Genomic DNA, 11,282 nt, shown 5'->3' with positions numbered 1-11,282 from the left:
GGGATTCCCACTGCTTTTAGTTTAGTTCTCAGCTGTCTGCCATACTTCTATTGGCAGGTAGTATTTGCTGTTGAGACCATCGTGACTATAAAAGCAACATCTATGGAAATAGTCTTGATACTAAAAGGACCATATTTATTTGGGGAAAACAGCCAATCATTTCTAATAGAACCTGAACTCCTTTAATATAATGAGTAGTACTTAAGCCATTAATTGATAATGGTTATGAATACGTCATCTCCAAAACACTCAAATAAATATGTGTCTTATGAGATATTCCCAACCACAAAACTAAGTTTGGTACATCATTAATTTTTTCTACTATACAATGCATACAGGACTGGAATAAATAGATAATAGATGTTACTTATGATCTGGGAAGTGTTGCTAAAAGTGAGCAGAAATGTGCTAAAATCAGAGCCTTTCTGTTGATTTCAAAGGCCTTGTAATCACATCTATGGTGCTGGTCAAATCCTAAAAGTTGTGACATGTGCCATTAGCTACTATGAGATTTAAGCAAGCATGAGATCATTGTAGTTTAACCCCAGCCAGCAGTTAGGGCCACACAGCCGGTCGCTCACTCCTCCCAGTCGCAATGGGGGTGAGAATCAGAAGAGTAAAAGTGAGGAAAAAACTCATGGGTTGAGATAAAGACAGTTTAATGGGTAGAGCAAAAGCCATGCATGCAAGGAAAGCAAAACAAGGAATTCACTCCCTCTTCCCATCGGCAGGCAGGTGTTCAGCCATCTCCAGGAGAGCAGGGCTCCATCACGCGTAACAGTTACTTGGGAGGATGAACAGCACCTTCCCTGCCTTCTTCCCCCACCCTTATATACTGAGCATGATGCCATACGGTATGGAATACCCCTTTGATCAGTTGGGGTCAGCTGTCCCGGCTGTGTCTCCTCTCAACTTCTTGTGCACGCCCAGCCTGCTCGCTGGTGGGGCGGTGTGAGGAGCAGAAAAGACCTTGACAGGTTAGCAACAACTAAAAACATTAGTGTTTTACCAACACTATTTCTCATCCCAAATCCAAAGCACAGCATCACACCAGCTGCTAGCGAGAAAGTTAACTCCACCCCAGCTGAAACCATGACAGACAGCTTGTTCCAAAGCAAAGCATGGCAACTGGGTTTAAGGACAGTCTGCTTTCCAAATCTTTAGGGTATTTTTTGGTTCTGGGGGAAGGGGTAGGTGAACTACTGTCAAGATGACTTTAAAACCCCTCTTGGAATCTGTCCATATCCTGACTCCTCTAAAATAACTTACTAATACTTAGCAATAAAAAGTGTAATGAACACAATTAGCATTCCTGGATAAATTTTTTTTTGGTTGGTTTTGAAATGTTTATGATTTGATTAATGAAACAAATAAACAGGATACCACTGTCTTGTTCAGGTATCAAAAGCTCTTTAGCCTCCTGGGCAGGTCAAACTTTCATATAAAGCAGAGGACAAACTTTCTGCTCTTAACGGGCCATGCCCCAGCTTGAGCAGAGATTCATTCGCCATTAAGAGTCTCGCTAAGTCAATGAATGTAGTTTTTCCCTCTTCCTTGATCTACCATAGAAAACACTAGAAAATATAGTAGTTTAATGCTTAAGAACCCTTTTGCTACTTGTGTGTCGATAAGGAAGTGCTTTCATGTTATTTTTCTGTAAAATTGGGTAAGACTAACCAGTACATTATATTCAATATGTAATTGAACATTAAAATTCAGCCCAACATACAGTCATCATACTCCCGCCATCCCCACAAAAAAGAAGTAAACAATTAATCTTTAAATCCTTTTTAATAAATGAATATTCATTCATCAATATTTTCATAAAGCATCTCTTCATCATTCCATTTTACTATTCTTTTTTTTTTTTTCATGGCTGAAAAATACCAAAAATACATAGATGTGCCTTAAGCAAAAAAGACTGGGTTTTAGTTTATCTTTACAATGGGATGAAATCAACTTAGAGTTAAACCACCTTAATATTTCTACTGTTTATTGACCTTTTGGCCTATAACATAAGATAGTACCAGTTTTGTTTTTTTCTTAATGCCTTTTACAAACAAACGATGTGCGAATGTTATTTATAATAGTGCTGAGTTAGAAAGGAGTTAATTAGCTATGAAATACGTTACTCTGGTGCAACTTGGTTGAAATTACCATTTTTAGTCTTAAAGCCATCTATGGTTAAAATCATACACTGCAGCTAGCATAAAGGGACAAGAGCCAGAAAATGGGAGGTCAAGGCAAACACTGTTCTTAACACATGGTTGTGTGTGTGTGTGTCCGTGTGTAAGAAGTGGTGCTGGGACTGGAGGAAGGGAATTGGCAAAAAAAGGCACAAAAATGCGTGTTAAAGATGAAGTGTTAACCTTAAGTGAGAATTTCCTGGCTTTTTTCAAGTCAAACCAAGACTTCGATTTGTTCAAGGTTCAAGCTGCTCGTGCCCCACGGAACTCAACTAGGCTGATGACCATGAAATCCTGTGAAAAAGCTGAAACGTGCAACTGGCTGCTTTTTTGCGATGAGAGGCAAGGTGGGGAGTACGGTTTCATGGAAGAGGCTGCAGTAACACACCGCCCTCCAGTTGTGCAAAGGGTTAAGAGAGGAAGGGTCCTCAGAGACTCGATTCTCTTGCCCATGCAGGGTCCAGAAAATGCACATTGCCTCTTTGCCCTAGCCAGATAGTCATTTTCCATCTGCTTGAAGATCCTGGCTGAGGCCACAGGAGAACTGTTTTCTGCAGGACTTGGGAGTACACATTTCTATCAAAACTAAAAAGTCTCTTGTTGTTAAAGATCCCTGCCTGACCTCAGGATCTCTAGGAGCTGAGGCTTGAAGAAAAGAGAGAATTGTCATTAAATCATGCGGGTGGGACCACTATCTTCTTGAATCCCATTTTTCGGGGTAGTTGTTTAGGGCACTTACTGAAAGACTTGCTCAAAGACCATTTCATTAGGGTAATTTTTCTAAAGCAAAGCCTACCATTTTTAAATTTTATTAAAATCAGGGTTTTTTTGTTTAATTATATTTTGATATTAGGATAAAAACTTGGGAGGGCTTTTCAACAATTCTACTAAATCTGTACTTTGGGAGGGTGTTAATTGTTTAGTTGCTTTGATTATAATGATGACAATGTGCTCTATAATCTCTTCACAGTTTGAAGAGATATTAGAGAGCTCGTAACCCACCGCGGTTTACCAACGGGCGCTAACGCTGAGGAGCTTTTAAAAACCAAGTTTTTCTGCTCCAGCTGTACGGGTTCCTTTGAGGCTCTTCATACTGTATAGTTGTCTGCAGGCACAGGGCTTAAAAAGCTGCGGTTACAGCCGCTGAGCACCACTGCCAAGGATGCAGCAGGACTGCGGTGCTGATCCTGCAACGCGCCGGCAGCCGGGGTTGCGGTGAACGCCACCAGCTGGGGATCGCATTGCAGCTTTGCTGCAAGGCAACCCTGCCGAGCCCATTCCGGTTCAAGGAGCAGCCCCGGGGACGGGATGACAACACAGCCCTCGTAACCCAGGTTCCTCTATGCTGAATTTCAGCCCAGAGCAAAGTTTCACAGTTCAGTTGCAAATAGTCGGGGGCGGGAACAGTAAGGGACCGTACACGGCAGCGACACAAGTATCATTGCTCTACTCACAGATAAGTCAAGTACTAGCGAGAACACGGGTCATTACAGAGCCAAGGCAGCCTTTTCAGTTTCATCCCTTTTTGATGTTTTCGGTAGATGCGTACCCGCACATTTTTCTCCCATAGACATCTCTAACTATCATCCAAAGCTCTCTATCTGCCAAAAATCCCCATCGATGTCCAGAGGGATTCTACATGCAGAGAACTGGCAGGGCCATGCCTGAATTGTTTTTTTTAAGATCTATTTATGCTACTGTATCTGTTGTTATTTGTGAATGTACATGATAGAAACACTGCTTACAAAAAATATATCTTCTTTTCTTTAGAAAGGTTTAGTTCTGATAAATAACAAATTAAGTTTACAGATCTGAAATTGGCATACCTTGACGACTACAATCTACTAGACTGAAAAAAGTTGGAATCCCGGAGGGGGAATGAATACCAAAGTGGTCACATTTGCATGAAGGATATGTTTGAACACAGTTGATGCTGAAACAAAACATACTGTTTGCTATCTCTTGTGATCTGTGACGGCAGCACACTAGCTTGGTAAATGTACGTGTATATACTTTAAGTATATAAATAAAATATGAAAATGCTCCATTACTGAATCAAAGTATCGGAAGAGCTCTATTTCCTCAATTCTAGAGAATAAAAAGTTGTAACATCACAGAAACAAAAATATGACATAGCATGCGGTCACGATAGCAAGCACAGGGAAGAAAAATATTGAGAAAATATACTTATATGCATATTATGCAAATATATTTTACATTAACATACAATGTTATAAGGATGTTAAATAATGTGAATGCATGTTTAAAAAAGGCTACAGCTAGGGGGTTTCATGTTGAAGTAGCAAATAACCTGAGACATCTTCTATGCTTTCACTGGAATAACAATCTTTACATCTACAGCAGATGTAGAACACATTGACAGTAGTTGAATTCTCAGCTAAATTATACTAAAAATGTGCTGTTCTCTTTCAGAATGACATGGCAGCTGGAAGCAGTCCAAGGGAAGGAAAATGTGCTGTACATTTACAGTACTTACAAAAGATTCGTTTCACTGTTGATGGACATTTAAAATGCTTGTTTGAAATATTATGAACACGTATATGTCTCCAAAGACCTAGAGCAACACTCCCATGATCAGTTTGCTTACTGCAGAAGAGAAAGCAAGAGATCATTAAAAGCAATGCCCATTCAGGACTGGGGGGAAAAAAGTATTGTGACATATATAAACCCAAGAAATTTTAGCAAAGAAAAATAAATTTGGCTTGATGACATTGTAGTTGATGGATCTGCAATACAAATGACCTAGTTTAAACTTACCAGTGTAACTCTACCACTTTTTGATTAGTGTGTATGGCAGCATTTACAAACAATGTTACTAAATACTGACTTTATACACGATTACAGCTGTTTGAAAATTTCTATGACAATCAAAGTTTTGCAGTGATAATATACAACACTCACTTTCTCAAGGCTTGTTGTTTTGACGACACCTGCCTTCCAATTTAAAAAGTTCCTCTGAAGTGCATTCTATGTTAAAGTGTCCATAACCTCAGAACGAATGTGCACGTGTGTGTGCATACATATATTCTTGCTTCGCAGTGTGTGCTTTTATGTATGCACAATTCCTTGCTATATGTATTCACACACACATGAGTATGGTCTACATAGTAAAAGTTCATATATATATATATTTTTATATATAAATATATATATAAACTCTGCAGGCAAATAGTACTTCACTTGTTATAATTGAAGTCCTTTAAAAAAGTTCAGTCACTCAGTTAACATAGTATAGCCAGTAAATTAAGTTGAAAAGAGAAAATGTGAATGGAAACACCATTCTTGACCATCTGTCGATGGCATTCACATCTGTTAGATCAGGGATTTTTATTTTCAGTTGTGAAGACCTTCTTCGTAAATGGCCCCTCTTGCTGTGGGAGCCTGTTCTTTCTGACGGACGCCTTCCAAGGCTTTCGCGATGTGAGCTTTGTTTTCTGTACTGGATTCCTGAGTTGTCAAAGGATATCGTTGAATTTCTGGCATCCGTAACGCTGGTGGTGACCTCGTTGCTTGCCACCTCGTTGTGAATTTCAAGCGATGTTAGCAGAATGTTTCCATGGGTGTCCACCTAGGGGGCAAAAATAGAAACAAAAGTTGTTCCAAAAGACTTGACATCCATCAGCAGAATGTGGGTGTATTTAAACCTCCAAGCCCACACATATTTTAAGAAAGCATGTATTCATTTTAAGCATGTGATAATCTTAGAAAAAAATGGCAATACTCAACTGCTTAAAATTAGACAAGTACTTAAATACTCTTACAAACAGGGTTATCGTCGTACTACCAACATCCAGCACAAAACCGTATTTGGCAAAACCAATCATTTTCCTCTCCCTCCAAACCAGCCACATTGTAAAGGATGGTGTAGCTCAGTGAAACCTCTATTTTGCTAGCCATGGGGGGAGAGGGTAAGGGATAGATTCTCTCTTTGCTACCTATGTGTGAAGTTTGCTAAAATCATGAGACTAGCTCTGACTTGCTGAACTCTTTGCATTTTGGAATCACGAACCTTATTTACAACTTCTCTCTTAAACTTTTCTTTCCAAAGTCATTTGCACAGTTTTGCAATCATGGTAATGCTTAACTGTGGGCCTTTTCCATTTGGATAAGTGATCTTAAAAAGCAATTAATTTAGACATGGAAGAAAGCTGCTGAACTGAGGAAACAGGTGGCACCCTTCCCTTCCACCTCCATATCTAAGAGGCACAGGTGAGCACAGTGTTGAGCACAGGTAAGCAACGTGATGCCATTTTCAGTAAATAAGCGGAAAATTATGAACATTTAGAGTCCTTAAATTCTGGTCCAGACTCTCTAGCCCCTCTGAGTACTGACAGAAGAGGAGAAGCACAGAGCTGGGTACGGCTCCTTCAATCCAGAAAAAACTTGCAGTTCCCATGAGTGGCACTGATGGGCAGTGCCAAACAATGCTGTCTTAGTCTCTATTTGGCAGCTTCAGTGGTGGGGCACCACATTCCCTCATGCCCCGTCCCCTGCGTGCTGGAGGACGGGCAGAGAAGACAGCCGATGCATGGATCAGCTCCAGTTTTCCTGCCTCCTTCTGGGAAAGGAAAATAACGTCCAAATGTAAAAGAAATGCGCTGTACGGAGTATTTTCAAGCTGCTAACGCATGTGGAACTGTTCATGTGAACTCGGTTCCCCATGTCAGAAATAGACAGTGAATCATGGCATGCAAGATAATTTCCAGTTTTACGTATACAATGTATTCATCCACCATTCATCCTGCAATTAATACATTTTTCTAACCTGCCACATGATCTAACTGTATTAACTGTGCAGCAGTTGAACATCTCATCCTAGAAGCATCTGTTTAAAAGTGGTTGAGAAAACACACTATTGTCATGGCCTTTTGAAGTTTGTACAGTCATCTGATACCACGTCCTTTGCAAGCTTTGTGTGACGCCTTAAGAGTATGCGTAGCTATGTGTCTGTCCACATGCATTTAGGCTTTTTTCAATCCTGTTAAAATTCCGTAAAATGGATATTTCTTTCATCAATTATTGATGCTACAGCTTATCTTTTCTCAGTGAAACCAATTATGATAGCGTATCAGTAATGCTTTGCCAAGCTTCTTGCAAATGGAAAAAGAATATAAAATGACATATAGGCAAGTAGAAAAATAATCCTAAAGCATCCAACAAATTCTGCTGTTGTACGCAACAGTACACAATGCTGTGAGTGCCTATAAATAAAAATAAACAACGTGAACCAAAATAATGGGGTGGAGAAGCCTCAGTGGTGATTAAGAAGAATTTATTTTCCCCATGGCAGAAACCCATTGGGTACAAAAGTACAAGCTTGAGGTTTGTAGAAACGAGTTCCTGCTGTTGAGCAGTATCTGTAACCAGGGAATACAAAGCCATAAAATACAACCACAGATAGCATCACTACTTATGGTGGTCTCTGAAAAGAACTGATTCCATTTTCTCTGTTTTTATTTCACAAAGAGTACAAGTTATGATCAGGACTTGTAACAGCATTGTGCAAAATATCTCCACAATATGCATTTTCCTTATGAAGCTTTAAATCTCTCATCCAGGCCCTCACAGCATCACGCCATCTCCTTTCCTGTCTCCTCCTAGGCTTCGAGAAGTGTCCTTCAGCTTACTGAAAAAGCCGCAGCAGAGACCATTTTGCTGGGCTCCACCGTGACAGCACTGCCTTCCCCTTGCAGGGCTCTGCTCCCCTTCCTTCCACCACCACAGACGGCAACTGCTCTTTCTCTCAGGGCTTCCTGATCTCTCCAGATTCTGTCTTCCACCTACACACAGACAGATGTTAGCACATCCACAGGTACTTTGTCCTTCTACACCGAGCCTGGATTTTTGTGAGGTGGCAGCTGAAAGCTTATATTCCAGAGGGTACGTCTATGTCTTCAGGCTTCTCCTGCCCAAGGAAATTATTAATTTGATTCCACTTATTTCATCCCAGGGAATAAACTGCTTCACCTTATCTGCTAACCTTACATGCCACCCTAACGTAGCTCCTGCATCTGATCTGCCAATGATGCTGCCACTTTTCACTGCTCGTCACTGCATCTATAAATCGAACCAGAAAGGCGGTCAAGGAAGTTGCAACATTTGTGTAAATGCTTTGTCTGAACATACCATTATGTCCTATGAGGCTGTATGACAGCATTTATTTTCTCAAAATGTCAAATGAAACATATTTGGAAACACACTTTTGAAAAGCATCTCTTTGTTAACAGGGCAACAGACTTGCATGGCAAATAGAAGGAAGGAGCAGATGGAGAGAAGAAGGGGTCTGCAAAGACTGAAATCAGGCTTCTGGTCCACAGATATTCTTGAGATCTATTCCTGAAAACGGTATTGATTCCTTCAGAGGTTTAGGATAAACCACCTAAGCTCTCAACAAATTTAGAGCAGTATCTGCTAATGCTTTCTGACAACCTTAAGGTGATGTTGTGAAGTATGAATACTAAATGCATGCAACATGTTAAAAAGTATTCGCACATATTCTGAATGATTTAATCAATGATTTAAATGACTTTGACAAACGTACATGAGCTCTCTCAATGAATAAAGAAGCAAACCAATAATGTCTCATGTATCGTGTGCAAGTTGACTCATGTTTGCCTGAATATACAGGTAAGGCAAAATCCTCCATGAGTGAACATGAGTGCAGACCGGTGGCTCCAGGGAAACTCTTACTCCAGGTACAGATACAGATTAAGAAAAGTAGCTTCACAATATGGCTACACATGATGAACAAGGCCAACGTCTTTGATAAAACTTTGGTTTTACTCATTATGAGCCTTATAATAGAATTGTATCACTTGGGTCAGAAATGTCACTGTCTGTGCACTGGAAAATCTCCCCAAAATGTAAACACTGGCCTTTGCTCTTGAACCTTGTTATAGAGAGATGACATTGCGTATTTGGACAAGTTCCCCTCACTCCTTACCTTTTGTGTTTTAACCTAAAAATTCCCCTTTTCTCCCTGTACCTCCATACCTCTTGTGGTCCCCTTTCTGCCTGACCGTGGCTCCACCTGAAGCCATTCATTCCTGTTTCCCTGCTGCCGGTGCTCCCGTCTCCTCCCCGACACAAGCCAGGGCGGGTTGTTTCCATGGAGTGTTTCCCAATGAGCTCATCAAAGGAGTCAGAAACAGCTGAGTACCAAACGATTAATTAATTCCCTGCTAAATCAGCATGGATGCAAATATGCAAGACTGATGCTCATATTTCAGAATCAATTTTAATCAAACCCCACCTGTCCCATCTCTGGACAACTACAGCCCCTGCATCAGGGTGAAGTGATTGAACCCCACATAACTCCGTTTGGAGGCTGAGAAGCATGAAATGCTGTGAGACATTTCATACATGGAAAAAGAGATTCACTTTTAAAGGTTTACCATTTCTGAACTATACATGTTACAGTACAAAGAAAAAAATCCAAAACCTCTAGCAGCCTAACGTCATCACACAAAAATCACCATAACTTACCTAACTGAAGCCAGAAAGAGGAGACTTAAGATAGGGCTCACAAAGAACCTCTCATCCTTGCTCATGGAGGAACACCACGTGTCTAATAGGCTTAACTTGGATTGTACATTGTAGATATGAAACTTCAATGCCCTTTTACACCTGGAAAGTCCTGAATCTGCTTCTTAATTCTAGACAAGTCACTGGCTCATTTAGATGTTAAGCATTATATTTTAAAAGAAATGCAAGCCAAGAGCTGCTATTGAATACCTTTCTCTAATCAAGACCCTTGGAAAACTTCAGCTTTAATGCGAGTTTGGAAACACTTTACTAGGGTCGGGAAACTACCATAAGGCTTGATTTACTATTAGGTAGTGTCTGAATTATTTCAGGTTCATTTAGTTCTCTGTTTAATATTCCATAAATTTTAAGGAGTACTTTACAATGAAATCTCTTTTTCCTCCTAAGTCTTTCGCTCTACTACACAAAAAGAAAGAAAGGAAGCATTTTGCTCAAACCCCAAAGGCATGTTTAGGAGTTCATCAATCCCAAATTTTTAAATACCATGTAAACACTTTCCATCATATGAAGCAATATAAATGCAAATAGCGGGTTTAAATAACAGCACGAAAAGCTGTCTCTGTAGTTAGTCTTGTATTATTTTACATCAAAATTACTACTCAAGTAGATTATCCCACAAAACAGATCTCCCCTTAAAATTACAATAAAATGGAAATTATTTTTGGCTGAAATTGTAATCTAGACTCCAGCTACCTGATTCTCACCTGGTATGCCTTGGTGCAAGCATCTATGGTTATGCAAGGGGCAAACTACCTGGCAGCAGTTTTCACCTTCTTTACTTATTTATAGATGGCTTTCCAACAGAACAGTAAACCATCAGGCCCTAAGTGTTGTCTGCGCCTGAAGCAAAATTCATTGACCACATTATGCCTTGGATATTTTAAAAATAATTTAAAACTGCAAGCACAACCAAAACGATAGCGTTGGAGTGTTCTCCTTCAGTCAAAAAGTTGGTACTTCTCTCACTACCACTGTAACATGTTTACATTAATTAATAAGCATAAAAAAATGAAAGAGACTATTATGTCATATCAGCCTACTAGGTGAACCCAGGGTAGCCAGCAGAACTAGGGAGATGGAAAGATCTTGAAAAAAAAGGAAAGTACAAAGAATAAGAAACCCCAGGAAATTGTATCTTAGTATTACCGTCCATCAAGTAAGAATGGAGTTTGACAATTAACTTTGGTACATCTGAACTGATGAAGTAAAGGAAATGAATGTATCGTCCTCCCTTTCCCTGTATTTTACATTGTCTGAGGATTCTTGCGCTCTCTGGGCTGTACTGTGGATTGCATGCACGAACCTTATTGCCATCTCTGGATTTGCACCATTCATACTTGTTTGTGCAAAGTGGCTGTTGAACAAAATCAGTACACACACGAGTCTCCCAGTGCAACACTGATTGTCTCCATCATAAGCGCTACAGGACCAGAGTTCTTCCCACAGGAACTGTGCCTGTCACCCCTGACAGATATTTTTCAAGACTTGGCACCTACTCATCACACTCATGTTTCAGAAATATCCCACTGT

General features: G+C 40.1%; 1 protein-coding gene across 1 annotated transcript in view; it reads right to left on the bottom strand.

The window, feature by feature from the left end:
- Nucleotides 1-1,818: 1,818 nt before the first annotated feature.
- GABRB3 (gamma-aminobutyric acid type A receptor subunit beta3) overlaps nucleotides 1,819-11,282 on the bottom strand; it is a 117,236-nt gene continuing 107,772 nt past the window's right edge. Inside the window, exon 9 of the mRNA XM_074608228.1 lies at nucleotides 1,819-5,775. Coding sequence (XP_074464329.1) covers nucleotides 5,425-5,775 — 351 coding nt within the window. The 3' untranslated portion in view covers nucleotides 1,819-5,424. The remainder of the gene's footprint in view (nucleotides 5,776-11,282) is intronic.

Source organism: Larus michahellis, chromosome 1 (assembly GCF_964199755.1).
Source record: "Larus michahellis chromosome 1, bLarMic1.1, whole genome shotgun sequence".
In the NCBI taxonomy this organism is placed as follows: Eukaryota; Metazoa; Chordata; class Aves; order Charadriiformes; family Laridae; genus Larus; species Larus michahellis.
This window is presented reverse-complemented; position numbering and strand designations above follow the sequence as displayed.